At 35.4% G+C, this 27,833-nt stretch overlaps 1 protein-coding gene across 2 annotated transcripts; it reads right to left on the bottom strand.

Moving 5' to 3' along the window:
- Positions 1-887: 887 nt before the first annotated feature.
- Positions 888-27,226, bottom strand: LOC131927723 (uncharacterized). 2 transcript variants are annotated; one of them, XM_059283499.1, is made up of 9 exons: positions 27,106-27,226; positions 26,230-26,388; positions 14,598-14,693; positions 14,325-14,399; positions 9,310-9,366; positions 9,132-9,190; positions 6,920-6,981; positions 4,073-4,096; positions 888-1,114 (listed from the first exon to the last, which is right to left on the bottom strand). In XM_059283499.1, exons 1-9 carry the CDS (start codon positions 27,174-27,176, stop codon positions 1,037-1,039), a joined length of 681 nt encoding a protein of 226 aa, XP_059139482.1. In that variant the 5' UTR covers positions 27,177-27,226; the 3' UTR covers positions 888-1,036. The 2 variants fall into 2 exon arrangements, with proteins under 2 accessions (XP_059139482.1, XP_059139483.1); XM_059283500.1 differs by lacking the exon at positions 4,073-4,096.
- Positions 27,227-27,833: the final 607 nt, after the last annotated feature.

Here is a 27,833-nt window from a genome sequence, read left to right on the forward strand (position 1 = left end):
TGTTCACTAAAACAAGTAGTTGATGTATCTTAATGGGCTGATTTTACATATTCCATTTTCTAGTTTTAAAATGTTAAGTTCTAAATAAAACTGGAATTGTGCGAGCTATTTTGATTCATCTTGTATACTTCTTTCCATCCATGCCTCATTGAAATATTCCATAGCCTTGCTAGCCTCATTTAGCTACAGTAGAAAATTAAATTATTTCATAGACTTAGGGGTCATCCATAATTGACGTCACGCTTTTTTTAACGACTTTTACCTCCCCTCCACACGTCACAAAAAAACAGATCATCCCCCCCCAAAAAAAAAATGACGCCACACCTCAAAATTGCTGTTGAATTTTTCTTAAAAACATCGATATTTTTCCTAAATCTTGTTAGAACTTTGTCAACAGAGTACTTTGATCAATTTCTATTACAATTTATTAAAACCGTTTTCAAAAACGCGAAATAACGGCTAAAACTCGTTTTCTAACATCGCTTTTTTATAATGCAAAAAAAAGTGACGTCACACCATCTGAACACACCCCCCTCTGTAATATATTGAGCTTTGTGAAGTCAAGGGAACTCACTCTTCTTGTATTAGTCTTATAATGTTTGAGTGATGTCCCTTGCATGTCATGTGCTTCCTGTTTCCGATTGAGAATAAAACGTGGTGTGCATAGGAAATGGCTTCTTCGTCTGTTGTGTTATCTATCGAAGTACAAATCTACTTCACCCTCATCATACACCGTCACAAAATTACGGACCCCCTTACGAGTGTGACGTCATTTAATGACGACCCCCTTAGCTGCAGTTAAAATAAAAACACTTCTTACACTCAGCCAGTTACAAGTATTTCAGTCAGCAACTCAAAAAAGCAAGCCATTGTTTGTATATAAATCTTTATATACGTATGAAACCTAATATAAATGACAAGCATCAAATATTCTAAGTGTAAATAGTTCTCATCTAAATCTCCATTGAGGATAAAAAAAAAAGTTGACGTGGTGTCTCCAGTAGCCCCGTGCTACAGTGACTGGCTGACAAGACGCTCAATAGTCCATAGGGTCGTCTAGTGGCTCCGTGTAAGGGCGAGATTGCATCCGGAACATGATCAACCCCCGGCTGAACTAAAAGGAAATGTATGGCGTTAATTAGGTAGCCCAAACTGGCGAAAAAGTACGCTTTGGGGTGGGTCAAACAAAATGTTCTAGATCTAGTTCTATTTCTAGTGGTGCTATAACTATAAGAATAAAAATTATGTCAATAAAGTTTAGGCTAAGTCTTTATCTGTCAAAATCGGGTATTTTTATATCTGTAACACGTTTGAATGTGTGTTAGATCTAGATCTATATATTTGTATCAGTTACTACTTAAAAAATAATTGACTATTTTGCGAGTATCGATCGACCCCATATTGTTTCATTTGGTTGCGGCTAAGCATCGTAGAAACAAATTCTTAATGTCATTTGAAAGACATATGCGTGTACATAATAGATCAAGATCAGTGTTTCTTCCATACTTTTTTCTCCGGGGGGGGGGGGGGGCACTTGAAATTTTCGGGGGGGGGGGGGGCGGTAGACTTTCTTCCGGGGGGCGGACACTGTTAAAAGTATATATTTTCTATATAAATTAATTTAATTTCGTTCGGGGGGGGGGGGGGGAGGCGGTAAAAAAAATTCGAAGATATGCCTGGAAGAAACTCTGATCCAGATCTATTGTGTTTAGACTTCTTTAGACGTGTTTATCTGGACTATCACGTAAAAATTATTAATCGACAAATTCAAAATGGCCACCAGACAATCCCGGTTACTAGTCTATGTGGATTGACTCAATCATTTACAGGGAACTAAGGTAAACAGAGCCGGCGTTAGGGGGAGGCAAACGGGGCGGTCTTTGTTGTCTGAAGTAGTTTGTAAACTTAAATTATCTTTGCTAAATTAAATTAAAAAAAAAAAAAAAAAAAAAACAACAACTAAATGGCTGAAATTGTTGATTGTTAGAACTGAGACCACGGCTGATGTTAGTGAGTTTATCCTCTACATGGACTGTGACAGGCCGTTATTCGATACGAAGACATTAGTGTCAGACATCGCTAGCACGGTCGACTCGCAATTGTCTTGAGGTGACTGGAGATGGCGGTCGCGAACTAGACCCCGACCTGACATGGGAGGTAAAATCGGGAAAACACGTAATGAGATACCCTATTGTATGCGGACCGTTGAAGACGTTGTTTTTCTTAGTGAGCAGGCGGGGGTGACCTGATGATGGCTTGCAGATGAGGGGGAGAGCGGATGGGGACATCCAGAGTATTTATCCCTAAAATCATAATTTATACACTGTATGGGCATCTTTTATGTAATTATGCTTATTCACTACGATACGTTTGATAGGCATCCATACAGTAATTATGTTCATATTAATTTTGATGGTATTCGTAAAGTGATTAAGCACATGTTTATTTTAATTAATTGTAGGGATATTCAGTATAATAGTTAAGACCATAGTGATTCTTGTTTTAAAATAGTGTAGGCATACTAAACAAATTATAAAGTCTATACTAGTTGATACATCGGGCCTAGACTGTTATATGGTAAAGTTCTCCTGATTTCTCAAACGTCTAAATTACCGGCAGTCCGAGCATGCCGTCGCGAAACTCATAAATAAGGTGAAGCTGGCTGTCACATGGTTCACTTTCTAATTATAGAAACGAACCTTCTCTTCTGAGACCGCTGTCTGGACAGGTAATGTAATACGTGGACGCTCTATAAACACGCACCTTCTCTTGAATGGCTGCGGTCAGAGATCCAGTAACGTAGTACTCGAACTGATTTTTTTAGGGTTTGGCATCCCATAGATTTAAATGTACAATTATCCTTTACCTCACCCCAACAACTGTCAGCCACCCCAGTGCCCCACCCTACTGAGCGTCCGTGATTACATTTGAGAGTCATTTCATTTGGATATCTATAACCGTAAACAGTGTTTTTCACGATTCGAGCTTATTCCGAAATCTATCAATGTTTTGCTATTTTCCCCGGCATCCACACACTTTGAATGCCACTGTTAACACTCGAATAATTGAGAAAATATCGATACTATCACCCGCCATTGTGGAACGATTTAACATTGCTTCAACGTGATTTCACCATTTTCCTCAACACCATGGCTACAAGAGACAGAGATAGATTTGAGGTCAACGATGTCCAAAGATAGGCTCTGCGGCCTGTCGATTCTGTCAATAGAAAAAGACATAGCCTCCAGTTTGGACTATGATGACATTATCATGAAATTTTCCTCACGAAAGGCAAGAAAAGTAGATCTTCGTTTGTGAACGTACTGGTAAGATTTTCATAAATAAACATATGTAAAGAAATCAGGTTTGAAGCTGACGTTCATCGTCTCTTAAATGCGTGTCTCGAACTTATATCTGTTTTATTTTTTACCTTTCAAACAAAAAGCCTTAACAGAAGCAAGCAACGTTTCAAAAGTACCTCTAAGTAAACACATTTTTTTGTTAGTCAGTGTCTTTATGATAATACGACATTGATAAGCAGCTTAAAAATACCATATATATCGTTATAAATATTAATTCGCGTTGAGAAGAGAAAAAAAACGCCTCACTGTACATGTTTTAAGAACCAATGTAAAAATATAAGGCCCCGCGCGGATGGTTGGCCCTAGGCCCCGCGTACCCCTAACGCCGGCTCTTCGAAGGTAAAACACATAAAATATTAACGAAAGAAATTTATAATAACTATTTATAATAACTATTTTTAATATAGATTTTTATCCGTTTATTAAAAACTAAAGACACTCTATTTTAAGGACTAAGGTAAATTATTTTTTTAATCTCTGTCTGCAGTAGATAAATGTGAAATTTATTAAAATAATATTTTACTCGTGTGATTTTTTTAAAATAACACATTCTTCCTGTTAATGTTACCAAAACAACAGTTTTAGATTTAGGGCTATTCTATGTCTACTAAAGCAAAAAAAAAATTAAACAATTTTGAATAGTATTTTTTTTTGGTTTGAAAATAAAAATGACCAAAACGCATTCTTGTAATTTTCAATTATTTTTTTACCTTAGAAAGATTCGCTTTAGTTGACTGAAAAAAAATTGGGCATAGATATTACAAACTTTACCAATTTCTATACTTCTATGTTATTTATTTTAGAAATTCTGGTTCTCAAAAATGGCACTTATTGAAAATTAGTTTTTTAACAAATTCTGTTTTTTAAAAAATTGCTTAACTTTTTTTTATTATTGCGATTTTTTAATAAAAATTTTTTGTCATAGAGCTTACAATTAAAATGTCTTTCATGACATACTCATTACAGAAGTCTGCAATCAATTGTTAATGGACACCAGCGAGAAAAGTCTCAAAGGTATTTGAGAGGTGTATAAATTCATTTAAAAATCATTCACAGCGTAGTTACGATTAATATGGTTATAATATCCTGTCTGGTTTTTTTCGGACTTTACTAAAGATTGGATGTATTTGATGTTTATAATATTTTCGGTAACTAAATAAAAATTAAAAAAAAAAGCAAAAACAATTTGGTTTTCACGTGTAATGGCGACATAAACAATGGCATCCTGCTATTGGATAGGCCGCCATTGATTTTATTGTACACATTGTAAGCTAAAAATAGAAAACTAGGTCATGGGGTTTTAAATTTGCATTGTTATTTAAAAACTTGATCTGCAAAGTTTTGTAAACAAATAGTTATCGATCACTAAGTTACTGTACAGCCAATCAATATTTGTCTTACGAAAGTGAAACATCCGGTTATAACTTAGGCTTGATGAAAATAAATAGAAATGTAGCCTTAAACTCAACAAATTATTTTCAAGTTCTCTGGATTTGCAACTTTTAAAGCATTTATTCTAAAAATATAAAATTTCTTAATTAATTTTAGGCTTAAGTTTTTATTTTTTATTTTTTTTTTACGGTCTAAATCTAAAAAGCACGTTTTTATTCCATGTCAACAATATTATGGAAGGAATCTCGTCAACTCGCTCGCCTCCATTTCAGTTTGGTCTACCTACATTAGCACTTAGCTATGGGGTTTTTTTTTTTTACTGTGAATTAAAAAAAAAATTTCAAACCGGGGAGGGGGGGGGGGGTGACAACACACTTAAAAGTATATATTTTCTATATAAATTCCATTAGGACTGAAGAGATCCCTGGAAGAAACACAGCAAATATCGCAAGATTCTGACTAGGCATGAACCTAGCTTAATCTAGTCTCGCCAGTTCTCGTGGTCTAGGTCTCTAAAATTGCACAAAAACTAGTCTAGCGGTATTGGCGCAAACTAAAAAAAAAAGTCATTTTACCACCTAATGCGATCGGTGCCACGCGTCTAAAAAAATTGGGGGGGGGGGGGGGGGTGGCTGCTACTTTTCCGGATTATCACTTTTTGGGTTTTCGCAATTTCTGAGTTTTTTCTGTGTGATCTCCCCTAAACTTTCTGAAATATTCTTATATAACACTACGGGGGATGGCAACTCGGGATATAGACAATATTTTTAATTCATTTTAAATTACTTAAACTTTTAAAAATAGAATAGAAACTTATAGAAAAAAGAATTGCGCACTAAGTGAACGCCAAACAAAATGAGTATAATAGTGCAGAATATTATTAGTACTTTATAAATTCACATGCATTTTTTGAGAAATCGGAAACAGCGTAAATTACTACTTCCGGTCAACGGAAATTACTCAAAATTTGTAGGGCAGGGGGTCGGCGTGGTCAAGTCGGTAAAGCTCATGGTTGCTAGACCGAATTTTTTTTAAATTTTGCTATTAGGATTGAAATTAAGGATTCACTTTAAAAATGAGTTACACCCTTAAAGAAATTAAGATTTCTGCATTTTTTTGCGATTTAATTTAATTTGCCGAGTTTATGTTCAGCTGTTGGGCTCAGAGAAAATTGTATGAAGCAGGGAATTTTCTGGTCAAAACATTATGGGAACCCCGAAAAAATTAGCCTTGATTATTCTGTGCATATTGGAATGCAACATTTTAAGAGCATTTTATCAATGGGTTACCAATCAAGTACTTTTAGATGCGTGACTTTGTTATGTAAAACTGAGATTTTAAAATGGAACTGCCATATTTCTACATATATAGTCCAGAGGCGTAGTGACCCTTCCCGGCGCCCGGGGACAAACTTTCGATTTGCAGCCCCCCCCCCCCCCTCAAACTTTCGATTTGCACCCCCCTTCTAACTTTTGATTTACGCACCCCCCCCCCCTCAAACTTTCAATTTGTTTTTCCAACCCATTTTGGCACTCCCTACGCCTCTGATATAGTCATTGGTGCCAGGTGTCCTCACTACCGCCCAGATGACCAAGGCGTTCTGTATGAAAAACTTAAGTGGACATTAAACACCCTCCGTTTTACTGAGGTAGAACACACCTTGATGACAGGGGTGTTGTGAGCCACAAGTTTCACTATCGCATGGGTGTATACTATTGTAGAGTGCTCTTTGAAATGAATGTTGGCGCCATAGTGCTCACAGCGGAGCCCAGGACACTTCAGACCGCCGGGGCAACAATGGACTCACCTAATTCACTTTAGTCAACGATTATAGTAGCCCACATTGTCCATAGCTAATGGCACTTTTTGAAATGAACAATGGCCCCTTAGTGCTCACAGGTTCACTCAACCGCTGGCAGATGCAAATGGTGCAGTTTGACCTTTGATCCCCTGTGCAGGAAGTCCAATCAATGGACCCTAGGTGCTAAGATGGCCGATGGAGAACTCAGGGTGCCAAATGGCATCCTACTGCCGGGGCGCCGCCCTTCTGGCACACTGGTGCACCAAGCAGACACACATGCAACTAAACTGAATCCCTGTTTGAGAGGTATATGTGTGTTGGCCTATACTTAAACGAATGGGCAAGCAACTAGCATGAGACTTACTTTGGAAGAAAATGGCGTGTTGTGTTTTTTTGGTTCCACAGTGTACTGGTGTCTGGAAGGGACTGGTTAGAATAAAAACATGACAAATGTATTTCACTATACCTGTAATTATATATATATATATATATATATATATATATATATATATATATATATAAAGTTCAATTCTGTATGTTTGTAAAATGTTTGTCGTGGATTACAAAGGAATATAAGAAAAAACGAATTAAAAAAAAGAAACTTCATGGATTCAAGTGTTAGATTATTAAAGGGCTCATGGTCTAAATTTATGAGCTAACACATTACTATTGAAAGTCTTTTAAAACAATTTTCATTTTATATACTTAGAATAATAATTTTTAATTGTGAACATTACCATAACATTTTTTTAAAAGTGTATCAACGTTTATAAAGTTTCTAAAATTGTGTCTGAAATGTATTTGCATTTTGTCCTTTAGTTCTCATAAAGTCCCTTGATTTGGAAAACACAGTTACTTCCCTTTAAAAAAACCATTTGGTGTGTTTTGGTTTTGTTTGGTTGTGGTTGGGTTTGTGTTTGCGTTTGGATTTGTTTTCGTTTGCTTTTTTGTTTGCGTTAGTGTTTTTTTTCTTTGTGTATGTGATTGGCTTTGTCTTTGCGTTTGTTTTTGTGTTTTCGTTTGTGTTTGTTTTATGTTAGTGTTATGTTTGAGTTTTTTGTGTGTTTTGGTTGGTTGTGGTTAGGGTGGGCAATGCCGGGTTTATGCTGATTACTAAACACACAAGTTATGGTCCTTTATAGATACGTTTTTCAGATATGCCAGTGCAGGGCCAGTATATATATATATATATATATATATATATATATATATATATATATATATATATATATATATATATATATATATATATATATACATATATATATATATATATATATATATATATACATATATATATATATACATACATATATATATATATACATATATATATATATATATACATATATATATATACATATATATATATATATATATATATATATATATATATATATATATATATATATATATATATATATACTAGCCGTCCCGGCCAGGCCCTGCTCTGGCTTCTGTGAAAAACCTTTCCGTTAAAGACCATTACCTGTGTGTTTAGTAATCATCATAAACCCGGCATTGCCCACCCAAACCACAACCAACCAAAACAACAAAACGCAAACATAACGCTAACACAATTAGAAATACAAACGAAAACAAAAACCTAACAACAAACCCAACCACAACCACAAACACCAATACAAACACAAAGAAAAAACAAACGAAAACAAAAACCTAACAACAAACCCAACCACAAACACCAATACCAAAAAAAAAAACAACGAAAAAGCAAACGAAAACAAACCAAATCCAAACGCAAAACCAACCAAAAACACAAATACAAACCCAAACAAAAAAAAACAAAAACGAAAAAAGAAAGAACAAAAACGAACCAAATCAAAACGCAACCACTAACGCAAACCCACCTAAACACAAAGAAAACACTAACGCGAACATAAACGCCCGGGGCAGAATCGCCTGTTTTAGCTTAATAAACGACTATAGTACCCCAACTTATTCATAGTTTTTGCACTCACTTAAACGAACGCGCCTGTTTCAATTTAATGAACAATTATAATACTCCAAGCTTATCCGTAAAATACCTAAAACATTTGCACTTGATCAATCCCCGCTAATTATGTAATTATTTTTTTCCCAACACCAAAACAAAGTAATTAAAAAGTAAATGCTTTTCAACTAATGCAATGATTTCATAAAGGGAAGTAATTGTGTTTTGCCTAATTTATCAAAGGGAAGTGAGCGCTATAGGACTAAAGAAAGACATAATTAGAATTTTTGTAAAAGATGATATTTTTTTTAAAACTTGTGTTTAATGAACATGCCGACAATTATTACTATAATTTGAAAAATGAAAATGATTTCCCAACACTTTTAATAGTAATTTTTTAACTCATAAATTTAGACAAACGCGCACGATAATTGATCTAACACTTAAATCCGTAGAAATGCCAACGACAAACATATGCGTTACAGAATTGAGCTTTATATATTAGATATATATATATATATACATATATATATATATATATATATATATATATGTATATATATATACATACATATATATATAATTTTATATCTAACACTTAAAGAAAAAAGGGGAAGCCACTCACCCGACAGTGAAAATCCATCATAATCTTCATAGTTATCCCGTATAGCATCGTTTGCAGTGCTGAAAATAAATCAGTTCATATACAGCACATTCAAGTGGCATACTTCAAGAAACTAACATTTTTTTAACAATACAGGTCTAAAGTTAAAAGATGACCTCAGCGCCAGAAGAATACTCACTTCCTTTCATTGATTTCAGGAACAATAGACAAGCCCAGGTTGGGAAATGCTTGACATCTATAGACACAAAATATTTTTAGATGACTCAGCAATTAAAAAATAGGACATTTTTACAGTATGCATACTATTAAAATTACTATCATTAGGAAATCAGATGGTACAGTTTAGCACCCAGTTAATCACCCATGGAAACTCATCATTTAGAAAATACTTTACAATAGTTTCCAAGTAGGCTATCTATTTACTTCTGTAATTAAAAATGACAAAAGTAGCTTAATTAAGAATTTATTGTGATTTTTACAACCCAATTTAAACATGTGTTTTACTGTTTTACTTAAACTAGCACTCACGTTTTTTTAGTAATTGAAGCCAGATTTTTTAAATTGGGTTATGTATCTAGATTGTGTCATGTGTCAGAATTTTGTTTTAAATTTAGATTGTGTCATGTATCAGCATGTTGTTAAAAATTTAGATTGTGTCATGTGTCATCATGTTGTTTTAAATTTAGATTGTGTCATGTATCAGCATGTTGTTTTAAATTTAGATTGTGTCATGTGTCAGCATGTTTTAAATTTAGATTGTGTCATGTGTCAGCATGTTGTTTTAAATTTAGATTGTGTCATGTATCAGCATGTTGTTTAAAATTTAGATTGTGTCATGTGTCATCATGTTGTTTTAAATTTAGATTGTGTCATGTATCAGCATGTTGTTTTAAATTTAGATTGTGTCATGTGTCATCATGTTGTTTTAAATTTAGATTGTGTCATGTATCAGCAGTTTTAAATTTAGATTGTGTCATGTGTCAGCATGTTGTTTTAAATTTAGATTGTGTCATGTGTCAGCATGTTTTAAATTTAGATTGTGTCATGTGTCAGCATGTTGTTTTAAATTTAGATTGTGTCATGTATCAGCATGTTGTTTAAAATTTAGATTGTGTCATGTGTCATCATGTTGTTTTAAATTTAGATTGTGTCATGTATCAGCATGTTGTTTTAAATTTAGATTGTGTCATGTGTCATCATGTTGTTTTAAATTTAGATTGTGTCATGTATCAGCAGTTTTAAATTTAGATTGTGTCATGTGTCAGCATGTTGTTTAAAATTTAGATTGTGTCATGTGTCAGCATGTTGTTTTAAATTTAGATTGTGTCATGTGTCAGCATGTTGTTTTAAATTTAGATTGTGTCATGTGTCAGCATGTTGTTTTAAATTTAGATTGTGTCATGTATCAGCATGTTTTAAATTTAGATTGTGTCATGTGTCAGCATGTTGTTTTATATTTAGATTGTGTCATGTATCAGCATGTTGTTTTAAATTTAGATTGTGTCATGTGTCAGCATGTTGTTTTAAATTTAGATTGTGTCATGTATCAGCATGTTGTTTAAAATTTAGATTGTGTCATGTGTCAGCATGTTGTTTTAAATTTAGATTGTGTCATGTGTCAGCATGTTGTTTTAAATTTAGATTGTGTCATGTATCAGCATGTTGTTTAAAATTTAGATTGTGTCATGTGTCAGCATGTTGTTTTAAATTTAGATTGTGTCATGTGTCAGCATGTTGTTTTAAATTTAGATTGTGTCATGTGTCAGCATGTTTTAAATTTAGATTGTGTCATGTGTCAGCATGTTGTTTTAAATTTAGATTGTGTCATGTGTCAGCATGTTGTTTTAAATTTAGATTGTGTCATGTATGAGCATGTTGTTTAAAATTTAGATTGTGTCATGTATGAGCATGTTGTTTTAAATTTAGATTGTGTCATGTGTCAGCATGTTGTTTTAAATTTAGATTGTGTCATGTGTCAGCATGTTTTAAATTTAGATTGTGTCATGTGTCAGCATGTTGTTTTAAATTTAGATTGTGTCATGTGTCAGCATGTTGTTTTAAATTTAGATTGTGTCATGTATCAGCATGTTGTTTTAAATTTAGATTGTGTCATGTGTCAGCATGTTTTAAATTTAGATTGTGTCATGTGTCAGCATGTTGTTTTAAATTTAGATTGTGTCATGTATGAGCATGTTGTTTAAAATTTAGATTGTGTCATGTATGAGCATGTTGTTTTAAATTTAGATTGTGTCATGTGTCAGCATGTTGTTTTAAATTTAGATTGTGTCATGTATGAGCATGTTGTTTTAAATTTAGATTGTGTCATGTGTCAGCATGTTGTTTTAAATTTAGATTGTGTCATGTGTCAGCATGTTGTTTTAAATTTAGATTGTGTCATGTATGAGCATGTTGTTTTAAATTTAGATTGTGTCATGTGTCAGCATGTTGTTTTAAATTTAGATTGTGTCATGTATCAGCATGTTGTTTTAAATTTAGATTGTGTCATGTATCAGCATGTTGTTTTAAATTTAGATTGTGTCATGTGTCAGCATGTTTTAAATTTAGATTGTGTCATGTGTCAGCATGTTGTTTTAAATTTAGATTGTGTCATGTGTCAGCATGTTGTTTTAAATTTAGATTGTGTCATGTATGAGCATGTTGTTTAAAATTTAGATTGTGTCATGTATGAGCATGTTGTTTTAAATTTAGATTGTGTCATGTGTCAGCATGTTGTTTTAAATTTAGATTGTGTCATGTATGAGCATGTTGTTTTAAATTTAGATTGTGTCATGTGTCAGCATGTTGTTTTAAATTTAGATTGTGTCATGTGTCAGCATGTTGTTTTAAATTTAGATTGTGTCATGTATCAGCATGTTGTTTAAAATTTAGATTGTGTCATGTGTCAGCATGTTGTTTTAAATTTAGATTGTGTCATGTGTCAGCATGTTGTTTTAAATTTAGATTGTGTCATGTATCAGCATGTTGTTTAAAATTTAGATTGTGTCATGTGTCAGCATGTTGTTTTAAATTTAGATTGTGTCATGTGTCAGCATGTTGTTTTAAATTTAGATTGTGTCATGTGTCAGCATGTTTTAAATTTAGATTGTGTCATGTGTCAGCATGTTGTTTTAAATTTAGATTGTGTCATGTGTCAGCATGTTGTTTTAAATTTAGATTGTGTCATGTATGAGCATGTTGTTTAAAATTTAGATTGTGTCATGTATGAGCATGTTGTTTTAAATTTAGATTGTGTCATGTGTCAGCATGTTGTTTTAAATTTAGATTGTGTCATGTGTCAGCATGTTTTAAATTTAGATTGTGTCATGTGTCAGCATGTTGTTTTAAATTTAGATTGTGTCATGTGTCAGCATGTTGTTTTAAATTTAGATTGTGTCATGTATCAGCATGTTGTTTTAAATTTAGATTGTGTCATGTGTCAGCATGTTTTAAATTTAGATTGTGTCATGTGTCAGCATGTTGTTTTAAATTTAGATTGTGTCATGTATGAGCATGTTGTTTAAAATTTAGATTGTGTCATGTATGAGCATGTTGTTTTAAATTTAGATTGTGTCATGTGTCAGCATGTTGTTTTAAATTTAGATTGTGTCATGTATGAGCATGTTGTTTTAAATTTAGATTGTGTCATGTGTCAGCATGTTGTTTTAAATTTAGATTGTGTCATGTGTCAGCATGTTGTTTTAAATTTAGATTGTGTCATGTATGAGCATGTTGTTTTAAATTTAGATTGTGTCATGTGTCAGCATGTTGTTTTAAATTTAGATTGTGTCATGTATCAGCATGTTGTTTTAAATTTAGATTGTGTCATGTATCAGCATGTTGTTTTAAATTTAGATTGTGTCATGTGTCAGCATGTTTTAAATTTAGATTGTGTCATGTGTCAGCATGTTGTTTTAAATTTAGATTGTGTCATGTGTCAGCATGTTGTTTTAAATTTAGATTGTGTCATGTATGAGCATGTTGTTTAAAATTTAGATTGTGTCATGTATGAGCATGTTGTTTTAAATTTAGATTGTGTCATGTGTCAGCATGTTGTTTTAAATTTAGATTGTGTCATGTATGAGCATGTTGTTTTAAATTTAGATTGTGTCATGTGTCAGCATGTTGTTTTAAATTTAGATTGTGTCATGTGTCAGCATGTTGTTTTAAATTTAGATTGTGTCATGTGTCAGCATGTTTTAAATTTAGATTGTGTCATGTGTCAGCATGTTGTTTTAAATTTAGATTGTGTCATGTGTCAGCATGTTGTTTTAAATTTAGATTGTGTCATGTATGAGCATGTTGTTTAAAATTTAGATTGTGTCATGTATGAGCATGTTGTTTTAAATTTAGATTGTGTCATGTGTCAGCATGTTGTTTTAAATTTAGATTGTGTCATGTATGAGCATGTTGTTTTAAATTTAGATTGTGTCATGTGTCAGCATGTTGTTTTAAATTTAGATTGTGTCATGTGTCAGCATGTTGTTTTAAATTTAGATTGTGTCATGTATCAGCATGTTGTTTTAAATTTAGATTGTGTCATGTATCAGCATGTTGTTTTAAATTTAGATTGTGTCATGTGTCAGCATGTTTTAAATTTAGATTGTGTCATGTGTCAGCATGTTGTTTTAAATTTAGATTGTGTCATGTGTCAGCATGTTGTTTTAAATTTAGATTGTGTCATGTATGAGCATGTTGTTTAAAATTTAGATTGTGTCATGTATGAGCATGTTGTTTTAAATTTAGATTGTGTCATGTGTCAGCATGTTGTTTTAAATTTAGATTGTGTCATGTGTCAGCATGTTGTTTTAAATTTAGATTGTGTCATGTATGAGCATGTTGTTTTAAATTTAGATTGTGTCATGTATCAGCATGTTGTTTTAAATTTAGATTGTGTCATGTATCAGCATGTTGTTTTAAATTTAGATTGTGTCATGTGTCAGCATGTTGTTTTAAATTTAGATTGTGTCATGTGTCAGCATGTTGTTTTAAATTTAGATTGTGTCATGTGTCAGCATGTTTTAAATTTAGATTGTGTCATGTGTCAGCATGTTTTAAATTTAGATTGTGTCATGTGTCAGCATGTTTTAAATTTTGATTGTGTCATCACATCAGTTTAAGGATTAGGGCAGATTTAATTGTTCAGCTGATTAGAAGAGATGAATTTATTTAACAATGGTAGAAAAACCTCTGCACCTTCCAGTATGATACTGATGTTCGCGCCTTCTAATGTAGTCACGATACAATGCACGCTCTCTTCGTATTTTCAACCTATTACACAACATATAATAATAAGTTATAAGATTATTTCTCTATTACAAAATGTGCTACGGAAGAGGGATAAGATTAATTTGATTTTGAATTATAAATATATAGCTAAATTGTAGTAAAAAACGTGCTTTAATTCTTAAAAGAAATCTGAAAACAGCTTCTTATTAAATCAGAAAAGTGTACCGATTATCTTATTACCTCTTTTTGATAAAACAATAAAAGTCTATTCCAAAAAAGAGCAGTGAAATGAGCATACATGTGAAAACGATTACCAGACTTAACGTCAACGAATCCCTGAAAATTTAAAGTAATTCATTTTGTGAAGTTATTTCAATTTAGTCATTAGATTTTCTCTATACTAAAAGAGACAAAGTAAAAATTAGTTAAAACTGTTTACAATCAGAGGCGTAGCGACTCTTCCCGGCGCCCGGGGACAAACTTTTCGTTTTGCACCCCCCCCCCCCTCAAACTTTCGATTTGCAACCCCCCCCCTCGAGATTTTGATTTGCACCTCCCCCCCTCAAACTTTTGATTTGCACCCCCCCCCTCAAACTTTCAATTTGCACCCCCCTCAACCTTTCAATTTATTTTTCCAACCCATTTTGGTGCCCCCTAAGCTCGGCGCCAGGGGACATATGTCCCCCCCCCGCCCCCCCCCCCCCTCGCTACGCTACTGTTTACAATAACCAAAAAGTAAATTCAGAGCCGGCGTTTGGGGGTGGCGAACGGGGCGGAGGCCCCAGGCCCCCCGCCTGAAGGGGCCCCGCGCTTCAGCACTGTTATTAGTCTGTTATTGCTATCTAAATAACTTTGTAAACTGATATAATTTTTGCTGAATTCACTTGGGAAAAACGAAATGGTCGAATGCCGACGTTGTTGATTGTTATAACTGAGGCCCCGGTTGATGCTAGTGAGTTATCACCCACCTAAACTGGGAGAGGCCGTAAAGTATAGTGTTACACACCTCCCTGTGTGAAGGGTACGGTCGCCTCGCATTTGATCTGAGGTGACTGGAGATGGGTGGACTCGAATTAGCGCCCGACCAGAGCAGGGAGGAACATTTGGAAAACACGTAATCAGATACCCTATTGTATGCGGCCCGATGAAGACGTTTTGTAGTGAACAGACGGGATGCTTCTAAAGAATATTGATGAAGGGGTCCCACTGGCAGGTGTCATATTCAATGAGACCGCTTTGCCAGGAGACTTAGTCTCTACAGAAACGGTATTGTCAGTGGTCCTTTTGTCTGGAGCCAAATTGACAGGAGCCTTTTTGTCGTGAGCCAAAATAACGCTAGCCTATTTGTCGGGAGTCGTAATGACGGGGGCCGTTTTGTGGAGAAATTAAATGGCGGGAGCCTATTTGTCGGGAGCCAAAATGACGGGAGCCTATTTGTCAGGAGCCTTATTGACTGGAGCCCTTTTGTCGGGAGCCTATATAACGGGAGCCTATTTTTCGGTAGCCTAAATGACGGGAGCCTATTTGTCGGGAGCCTATATGACGGGGTCCATGTGTCGCTGGCCCTTTTGACGGGGTCAATTTGACGGGGCCGATTTGTCGGGGTCGTTTTGACGGGGCCGTTTTGTCATTGGCCGTTTTGACGCCGCACGCTATTTCTTATAGTGCAATAAATAGAACCAGTAAACAATGTCATTCTGTCAAATCATTTGTATGCGTTGATGTCGTCGTGTCTCAAGATGCACTATTGCATGGCTAGACATAATGAAATGGTAGTGGTATCGGAATATAATATTGGATCAAGTAGTTCTACCCTCTCACTGCATAACTGTAATACACATTAGAACCCAGTTATAACAGTCATTAATAAACGCACATTTTTTTAAACTGCAGTATATCTTTTACAATAGTTAAGACAATAATGATTTTGATTTTAAAATATTGTATGGATTTCAGACAAATTTTGAAGTCTATACTGTTTTGATACCTCGGGCCGAGTTCACTTTATTGTAAAGTTGTCCTGCTTTCTCACACGTCTAAAGTACCGGCATTCACGGCAGCCCGAACATGCCGTCGGGAAACTCATAAATAAGGTGTAGCTGGCTGTCACGCCGTTTTCTCCCTAATTATAGTCATGAACCTTCTCTTGTGAGACTGCGATCATGGCCAGTAATGTAATACCTGGGCGCTCTATAAACACAAACCTTCTCCGGTCAGAGATCCAGTAACGTAGTACTCGAATTAGGAGATTTTTTTTTAGGGTTTGGCAACCCAAGGCATAGATTTAACTGCCACCCACCCCAAAGCTCCACCCTACATTTGAGAATCATTTCTTTTGGATATCCATAAACATACAGTGGGTTTTTACGATTCGTAACCAGTGTTAATTTATGATTCGAGCTAAGTCCAAAAGCTATCGTTTTTTCTATTTGTTTTAACTTTAATTACTCTTTTTTTGTTATTATTATAATTTGTCTAAAATTCTGCGCTTACTAAGTTACTAACAGTACAGTCTTTTCTTTAAATACACCTAAAACGCTTGACTTTTATATTAACTATCGGTCATTAACAAACATTTTAAACAACTTTGTCCTAGTTTTTTGGCATGTCATTAAATTTCCTTGAGTGTTTGGTATGGATTTCATAACTGTCAAAAAATGACAGTTAATATCTTAGCAAAAAAAACAAAACAAAAACTAAGAACATTTGGTAAAACGTGGGAAAGGTAAACATCTGTTATTAAAGTGAGAAGTTTGGCATTAGCTTATAGACTCCAAAATATTTAGCTGTTATTGTGTGTGCATATATATATATATATATATATATATATATATATATATATATATATATATATATATATATATATATATATATATATATATATATTATTATATTATATAATGGAAAAAAGCAGGCCCCGCGGGCAGATGAAGTAAAATTCATAATGGAAGGTGTGGTCAGCACTTTGCCCAGCCGCTTTTACTTTCCCTAACATGAGTTAGGTACCCTTCAGAGTTGGGTGGACTCAGGGACGTTCTATTGACTTCAACCCAGATTTGAACTCAAGACTTTTGGGTTAGCAGCCTAGTACTCTACGGCTTAGTCCATGCCTGCTCCACAATACTAAAGGAACACGGTTAATTAATAATAATTAAGAACTAGAGTTGATTATATCATTTAAAACCTATATCTATAGATTAGCAATAGCACTTATTTAATTGAGATGTGCATGTTGGTGATAATTTACTTTGTTGCCATTCAATTCTTCAACCAACCGAATTAGACCAACATTCCAACTGTCTTCAACAAACCTTCTTCTTCTTCTTCGTTCTTAATTATTGTTGGAAGGGATCGAGTCTTATCTGCCAGAGGGTTTGAACTCGAGACTTTTTTTTTTCGAATGTATCAACCATGAGCTTTTTTTGCCGACCTCGACCTCGCCTCCATCACAATTAAGGATACCTGTCAACTGGTAACGCCATTGAGGCCGTTGACTCCGATTTTCAACCAACCGAATTAGACCAACATTCCTACTGTCTTCAACCAACTGAATTAGACCAACATTCCTACTGTCTTCAACCAACTGAATTAGACCAACATTCCTACTGTCTTCAACCAACTGAATTAGACCAACATTCCTACTGTCTTCAACCAACCGAATTAGACCAACATTCCTACTGTCTTCAACCAACTGAATTAGACCAACATTCCTACTGTCTTCAACCAACTGAATTAGACCAACATTCCTACTGTCTTCAACTAACCTAATTAGACACCAACATTCCTACTGTCTTCAACCAACTGAATTAGACCAACATTCCTACTGTCTTCAACTAACCTAATTAGACACCAACATTCCTACTGTCTTCAACCAACTGAATTAGACCAACATTCCTACTGTCTTCAACTAACCTAATTAGACACCAACATTTCTACTCTCTTCAACCAACTGAATTAGACACCAACATTCCTACTGTCTTCAACCAACTGAATTAGACCAACATTCCTACTGTCTTCAACCAACTGAATTAGACCAACATTCCTACTGTCTTCAAACAACTGAATTAGACCAACATTCCTACTGTCTTCAACCAACCGAATTAGACCAACATTCCTACTGTCTTCAACCAACCGAATTAGACCAACATTCCTACTGTCTTCAACTAACCTAATTAGACACCAACATTCCTACTGTCTTCAAACAACTGAATTAGACCAACATTCCTACTGTCTTCAACCAACTGAATTAGACCAACATTCCTACTGTCTTCAACTAACCTAATTAGACACCAACATTCCTACTGTCTTCAACCAACCGAATAAGACCAACATTCCTACTGTCTTCAACTAACTGAATTAGACCAACATTCCTACTGTCTTCAACCAACTGAATTAGACCAACATTCCTACTGTCTTCAACCAACTGAATTAGACCAACATTCCTACTGTCTTCAACTAACCTAATTAGACACCAACATTCCTACTCTCTTCAACCAACTGAATTAGACAAACATTCCTACTGTCTTCAACCAACTGAATTAGACCAACATTCCTACTATCTTCAACCAACTGAATTAGACCAACATTCCTACTGTCTTCAACCAACTGAATTAGACCAACATTCCTACTGTCTTCAACCAACTGAATTAGACCAACATTCCTACTGTCTTCAACCAACTTAATTAGACCAACATTCCTACTGTCTTCAACCAACTGAATTAGACCAACACTCCTACTGTCTTCAACCAACTGAATTAGACCAACATTCCTACTGTCTTCAACCAACTGAATTAGACCAACATTCCTACTGTCTTCAACCAACTGAATTAGACCAACATTCCTACTGTCTTCAACCAACTGAATTAGACCAACATTCCTACTGTCTTCAACCAACTGAATTAGACCAACATTCCTACTGTCTTCAACCAACTGAATTAGACCAACATTCCTACTGTCTTCAACCAACTGAATTAGACCAACATTCCTACTGTCTTCAACCAACTGAATTAGACCAACATTCCTACTGTCTTCAACCAACTGAATTAGACCAACATTCCTACTGTCTTCAACTAACCTAATTAGACACCAACATTCCTACTGTCTTCAACCAACTGAATTAGACCAACATTCCTACTGTCTTCAACCAACTGAATTAGACCAACATTCCTACTGTCTTCAACCAACTGAATTAGACCAACATTCCTACTGTCTTCAACCAACCGAATTAGACCAACATTCCTACTGTCTTCAACCAACTGAATTAGACCAACATTCCTACTGTCTTCAACCAACTGAATTAGACCAACATTCCTACTGTCTTCAACCAACTGAATTAGACCAACATTCCTACTGTCTTCAACCAACTGAATTAGACCAACATTCCTACTGTCTTCAACCAACCGAATTAGACCAACATTCCTACTGTCTTCAACCAACTGAATTAGACCAACATTCCTACTGTCTTCAACCAACTGAATTAGACCAACATTCCTACTGTCTTCAACCAACTGAATTAGACCAACATTCCTACTGTCTTCAACCAACTGAATTAGACCAACATTCCTACTGTCTTCAACCAACTGAATTAGACCAACATTCCTACTGTCTTCAACCAACCGAATTAGACCAACATTCCTACTGTCTTCAACTAACCTAATTAGACACCAACATTCCTACTGTCTTCAACCAACCGAATTAGACCAACATTCCTACTGTCTTCAACCAACTGAATTAGACCAACATTCCTACTGTCTTCAACCAACCGAATTAGACCAACATTCCTACTGTCTTCAACCAACTGAATTAGACCAACATTCCTACTGTCTTCAACCAACTGAATTAGACCAACATTCCTACTGTCTTCAACCAACTGAATTAGACCAACATTCCTACTGTCTTCAACCAACTGAATTAGACCAACATTCCTACTATCTTCAAACAACTGAATTAGACCAACATTCCTACTGTCTTCAACTAACCTAATTAGACACCAACATTCCTACTGTCTTCAACCAACTGAATTAGACCAACATTCCTACTGTCTTCAACCAACTGAATTAGACCAACATTTCTACTCTCTTCAACCAACTGAATTAGACCAACATTCCTACTGTCTTCAACTAACCTAATTAGACCAACATTCCTACTGTCTTCAACTAACCTAATTAGACACCAACATTCCTACTGTCTTCAACCAACTGAATTAGACCAACATTCCTACTGTCTTCAACCAACCGAATTAGACCAACATTCCTACTGTCTTCAAACAACTGAATTAGACCAACATTCCTACTGTCTTCAACCAACTGAATTAGACCAACATTCCTACTGTCTTCAACCAACTGAATTAGACCAACATTCCTACTGTCTTCAACCAACTGAATTAGACCAACATTCCTACTGTCTTCAACCAACTGAATTAGACCAACATTCCTACTGTCTTCAACTAACCTAATTAGACACCAACATTCCTACTCTCTTCAACCAACTGAATTAGACCAACATTCCTACTGTCTTCAACTAACCTAATTAGACACCAACATTCCTACTGTCTTCAACCAACCGAATTAGACCAACATTCCTACTGTCTTCAACTAACCTAATTAGACACCAACATTCCTACTGTCTTCAACCAACTGAATTAGACCAACATTCCTACTGTCTTCAACCAACCGAATTAGACCAACATTCCTACTGTCTTCAACCAACTGAATTAGACCAACATTCCTACTGTCTTCAACCAACTGAATTAGACCAACATTCCTACTGTCTTCAACCAACTGAATTAGACCAACATTCCTACTGTCTTCAACTAACCTAATTAGACACCAACATTTCTACTCTCTTCAACCAACTGAATTAGACACCAACATTCCTACTGTCTTCAACCAACTGAATTAGACCAACATTCCTACTGTCTTCAACCAACTGAATTAGACCAACATTCCTACTGTCTTCAACCAACTGAATTAGACCAACATTCCTACTGTCTTCAACCAACTGAATTAGACCAACATTCCTACTGTCTTCAACCAACCGAATTAGACCAACATTCCTACTGTCTTCAACTAACCTAATTAGACACCAACATTCCTACTGTCTTCAACCAACTGAATTAGACCAACATTCCTACTGTCTTCAACCAACCGAATTAGACCAACATTCCTACTGTCTTCAACCAACTGAATTAGACCAACATTCCTACTGTCTTCAACTAACCTAATTAGACACCAACATTCCTACTGTCTTCAACCAACTGAATTAGACCAACATTCCTACTGTCTTCAACCAACTGAATTAGACCAACATTCCTACTGTCTTCAACCAACTGAATTAGACCAACATTCCTACTGTCTTCAACCAACTGAATTAGACCAACATTCCTACTGTCTTCAACCAACTGAATTAGACCAACATTCCTACTGTCTTCAACTAACCTAATTAGACACCAACATTCCTACTGTCTTCAACCAACCGAATTAGACCAACATTCCTACTGTCTTCAACCAACTGAATTAGACCAACATTCCTACTGTCTTCAACCAACTGAATTAGACCAACATTCCTACTGTCTTCAACCAACTGAATTAGACCAACATTCCTACTGTCTTCAACTAACCTAATTAGACACCAACATTCCTACTGTCTTCAACCAACTGAATTAGACCAACATTCCTACTGTCTTCAACTAACCTAATTAGACACCAACATTTCTACTCTCTTCAACCAACTGAATTAGACACCAACATTCCTACTGTCTTCAACCAACTGAATTAGACCAACATTCCTACTGTCTTCAACCAACTGAATTAGACCAACATTCCTACTGTCTTCAACCAACTGAATTAGACCAACATTCCTACTGTCTTCAACCAACTGAATTAGACCAACATTCCTACTGTCTTCAACCAACCGAATTAGACCAACATTCCTACTGTCTTCAACCAACCGAATTAGACCAACATTCCTACTGTCTTCAACTAACCTAATTAGACACCAACATTCCTACTGTCTTCAAACAACTGAATTAGACCAACATTCCTACTGTCTTCAACCAACTGAATTAGACCAACATTCCTACTGTCTTCAACTAACCTAATTAGACACCAACATTCCTACTCTCTTCAACCAACTGAATTAGACCAACATTCCTACTGTCTTCAACTAACCTAATTAGACACCAACATTCCTACTGTCTTCAACCAACCGAATTAGACCAACATTCCTACTGTCTTCAACTAACCTAATTAGACACCAACATTCCTACTGTCTTCAACCAACTGAATTAGACCAACATTCCTACTGTCTTCAACCAACTGAATTAGACCAACATTCCTACTGTCTTCAACCAACTGAATTAGACCAACATTCCTACTGTCTTCAACCAACTGAATTAGACCAACATTCCTACTGTCTTCAACCAACTGAATTAGACCAACATTCCTACTGTCTTCAACCAACTGAATTAGACCAACATTCCTACTGTCTTCAACTAACCTAATTAGACACCAACATTCCTACTGTCTTCAACCAACCGAATTAGACCAACATTCCTACTGTCTTCAACCAACTGAATTAGACCAACATTCCTACTGTCTTCAACCAACTGAATTAGACCAACATTCCTACTGTCTTCAACCAACTGAATTAGACCAACATTCCTACTGTCTTCAACTAACCTAATTAGACACCAACATTCCTACTGTCTTCAACCAACTGAATTAGACCAACATTCCTACTGTCTTCAACTAACCTAATTAGACACCAACATTTCTACTCTCTTCAACCAACTGAATTAGACACCAACATTCCTACTGTCTTCAACCAACTGAATTAGACCAACATTCCTACTGTCTTCAACCAACTGAATTAGACCAACATTCCTACTGTCTTCAACCAACTGAATTAGACCAACATTCCTACTGTCTTCAACCAACTGAATTAGACCAACATTCCTACTGTCTTCAACCAACCGAATTAGACCAACATTCCTACTGTCTTCAACCAACTGAATTAGACCAACATTCCTACTGTCTTCATCCAACTGAATTAGACCAACATTCCTACTGTCTTCAACCAACTGAATTAGACCAACATTCCTACTGTCTTCAACCAACTGAATTAGACCAACATTCCTACTGTCTTCAACTAACCTAATTAGACACCAACATTCCTACTCTCTTCAACCAACTGAATTAGACCAACATCCCTACTGTCTTCAACTAACCTAATTAGACACCAACATTCCTACTGTCTTCAACCAACCGAATTAGACCAACATTCCTACTGTCTTCAACTAACCTAATTAGACACCAACATTCCTACTGTCTTCAACCAACTGAATTAGACCAACATTCCTACTGTCTTCAACCAACTGAATTAGACCAACATTCCTACTCTCTTCAACCAACTGAATTAGACCAACATTCCTACTGTCTTCAACCAACTGAATTAGACCAACATTCCTACTGTCTTCAACCAACTGAATTAGACCAACATTCCTACTGTCTTCAACCAACTGAATTAGACCAACATTCCTACTGTCTTCAACCAACCGAATTAGACCAACATTCCTACTGTCTTCAACCAACTGAATTAGACCAACATTCCTACTGTCTTCAACCAACCGAATTAGACCAACATTCCTACTGTCTTCAACCAACTGAATTAGACCAACATTCCTACTGTCTTCAACCAACTGAATTAGACCAACATTCCTACTGTCTTCAACCAACTGAATTAGACCAACATTCCTACTGTCTTCAACCAACTGAATTAGACCAACATTCCTACTGTCTTCAACTAACCTAATTAGACACCAACATTCCTACTGTCTTCAACCAACCGAATTAGACCAACATTCCTACTGTCTTCAACCAACTGAATTAGACCAACATTCCTACTGTCTTCAACCAACTGAATTAGACCAACATTCCTACTGTCTTCAACCAACTGAATTAGACCAACATTCCTACTGTCTTCAAACAACTGAATTATACCAACATTCCTACTGTCTTCAACCAACCGAATTAGACCAACATTCCTACTGTCTTCAACCAACCGAATTAGACCAACATTCCTACTGTCTTCAACTAACCAAATTAGACACCAACATTCCTACTGTCTTCAAACAACTGAATTAGACCAACATTCCTACTGTCTTCAACCAACTGAATTAGACCAACATTCCTACTGTCTTCAACTAACCTAATTAGACACCAACATTCCTACTCTCTTCAACCAACTGAATTAGACCAACATTCCTACTGTCTTCAACCAACCGAATTAGACCAACATTCCTACTGTCTTCAACCAACTGAATTAGACCAACATTCCTACTGTCTTCAACCAACTGAATTAGACCAACATTCCTACTGTCTTCAACTAACCTAATTAGACACCAACATTCCTACTCTCTTCAACCAACTGAATTAGACCAACATTCCTACTGTCTTCAACTAACCTAATTAGACACCAACATTCCTACTGTCTTCAACCAACCGAATTAGACCAACATTCCTACTGTCTTCAACTAACCTAATTAGACACCAACATTCCTACTGTCTTCAACCAACTGAATTAGACCAACATTCCTACTGTCTTCAACCAACCGAATTAGACCAACATTCCTACTGTCTTCAACCAACTGAATTAGACCAACATTCCTACTGTCTTCAACCAACTGAATTAGACCAACATTCCTACTGTCTTCAACCAACTGAATTAGACCAACATTCCTACTGTCTTCAACTAACCTAATTAGACACCAACATTTCTACTCTCTTCAACCAACTGAATTAGACACCAACATTCCTACTGTCTTCAACCAACTGAATTAGACCAACATTCCTACTGTCTTCAACCAACTGAATTAGACCAACATTCCTACTGTCTTCAACCAACTGAATTAGACCAACATTCCTACTGTCTTCAACCAACTGAATTAGACCAACATTCCTACTGTCTTCAACCAACCGAATTAGACCAACATTCCTACTGTCTTCAACTAACCTAATTAGACACCAACATTCCTACTGTCTTCAACCAACTGAATTAGACCAACATTCCTACTGTCTTCAACCAACCGAATTAGACCAACATTCCTACTGTCTTCAACCAACTGAATTAGACCAACATTCCTACTGTCTTCAACTAACCTAATTAGACACCAACATTCCTACTCTCTTCAACCAACTGAATTAGACCAACATTCCTACTGTCTTCAACCAACTGAATTAGACCAACATTCCTACTGTCTTCAACTAACCTAATTAGACACCAACATTCCTACTGTCTTCAACCAACTGAATTAGACCAACATTCAAATTTTAAATGTTGCATTTCAAAAGAGTCTACTGAGGTGTTTTGCATTAATGGCATCACACACCTGAGGGGATGTGTGGGTTCAAAACTTACTTGAGTATCTCTTAAATAGTTCAGGCAAGTTGTTTTAGGCTATTGTCAAACTGACTCAGCTATTATTAGTCTGGAAAACAACCTTTGTTTTTTCAGGCAAGTGCCTTTAGGCAAGTGTCTTTAGGAAAATATCTTTTAGGCAAGTATCTTTAGGCAATGATTATAGACCTGATCTACAAGCACCAATTCCTCTACATTGAAGCATACATACATTATTAATTAAGATAATTATTAATCTCCTAATTAAACTCCACAATCCAGTTAATAAGTGAAGATAGAACTTTAAAGGGAAGTAACAACAGATAATGAAAGCAGCAATTGTTGGTGTCAATTTTTTGAATGTTTAAGTAGTCAATAATATTTAAACATCATACAAATTTAAAATTACTTCAGCAATTAAATTTGAAAAAAAAAAACCTAGGTAGATTTAAAATCTACTTTTAATTTTTAAACTTACTTGTATTTATCAACAGCACATAAAAGAGTTTTGCCATCCCAGGTCTTGTTATTCAGGCAGTGGATCACAGTTTTTCCGGAGATTTGATGATGATTTAGCATACATTTTAAGATAACTGATGTTGAGTTGTAATGTAGCACGTCATAATGGTTGGATATTCTTAGCAATGGAAAAGTAACATTTTAGCAAAAAACAGAATTTTACTACTTTTACTATTAAGTTCAAGGGTTGAATTTTAAAGTAAAGATTGTAATAATTCAAATCTGGTCATTTTTAATAGGCTACAAAAAGAGATCAATTGCATTCACTCATTTAGGCAAAAACATATCTCAAGGGAATAAGGTGGTAGGCCTATCGACATGTTTTTATTTTGAAAGTTGTTTAGTGACTGACAACCATAATAAAATAAACTATTCATAAAATTCTAACTTTGTACTTTTCCAATTTCCAGCATCTAGCAACAGACTCCACCAAAAATGTGGTGTTCTGTTAAAAGTATTTTTACCAGTAGCCTATCAGTACAAATACTATCCAGTATCACCAATTTTCAAAAGAAGATTCCATTACTATGGCGTTGCTAGCTGTGGACCTGAAGAATTACCATAAAATGCACCCTGAAATTGCAGAAACTAGGCAGAAATACGAGAAATGCATCCTGAAGTTTGACAAAATAAGCAGATGTACCTGTTATTAAACAAAACATCTACACTTTGACAAAATAAGCAGATGTACCTGTTATTAAACAGAACGTCTACAGTTTGACAAAATAAGCAGATGTACCTGTTATTAAACAAAACGTCTACAGTTTGACAAAATAAGCAGATGTACCTGTTATTAAACAAAACGTCTACAGTTTGACAAAATAAGCAGATGTACCTGTTATTAAACAAAACGTCTACAGGACATGCGAGTCCCTCTATCATCATCAGCATGTGAACTTCCTCCATTTTTACCCAGAGAACTGATGCGTGCTTGGGTGGACTTCATGTATGCAGCTAAGTTGTAAAATAGATTTTCTTTTTAAAAGGCAACAAGAGTAACCCGTGGATATTGTTTCCTTAATATATAGAGAATTTTTATGTTCCCCAAACGTGTTCAGGTATCTTCTTTTAATAACAATCTAAGTAAATATATAGGCCTAATCTAGGCAAATGTTAGGTCATACATTTAAAAACACCATAAAATTACCATTCAGTGGTTTGTAGGAGTTATAAAAACAATTTCAGAGTCCAGTAATGATACAATCATAGATGTGGTGTTATTGATGTTAAAAAGTCAAACTGTATATCCCTTTATAAACCACCCCCCCCCTCCCCCAGGACAAAGGAGAGGGGAGGTTATGAAACTGCGACAGAGCTGTGCTGTTATAAAAGGTTAATTTTAAATTTTAAAGTGAATATAAATATAAGCAGTATTTGATCGAATTTTTTTTACTAGCAAAGGGAAACTACTCAAATAATATTTTCGGCAAAATTACTCTAGCTCGGTGATATCCCTTTATCATAACTCATAAATTGAAACGAAGAATGCCGTTGGGAAGGGGGGGGGGGGGTCCTGTTAAAATTTGATCTTTTAGAGGGGGTGGGAGTAAAAACAGCACGACA

Source organism: Physella acuta, unplaced genomic scaffold (assembly GCF_028476545.2).
Source record: "Physella acuta isolate Inbredline_101_S28 unplaced genomic scaffold, ASM2847654v3 ptg001433l, whole genome shotgun sequence".
Classification (NCBI taxonomy): Eukaryota; Metazoa; Mollusca; class Gastropoda; family Physidae; genus Physella; species Physella acuta.

Bases quoted from the DNA above. Each gene is read 5' to 3' on its own strand.
- LOC131927723 (XM_059283499.1), bottom strand. From the start codon at position 27,176: ATGGAGGAAGTTCACATGCTGATGATGATAGAGGGACTCGCATGTCCT. The intron at 4,097-6,919 runs GTAAGTCTCATG...ATTTTTTTTCAG, and splicing joins ACACGCCATTTTCTTCCAAA to TCAACTAAAGCGAATCTTTC. The intron at 1,115-4,072 runs GTAAAAAAATAA...ATTTCCTTTTAG, and splicing joins CTAAAGCGAATCTTTCTAAG to TTCAGCCGGGGGTTGATCAT.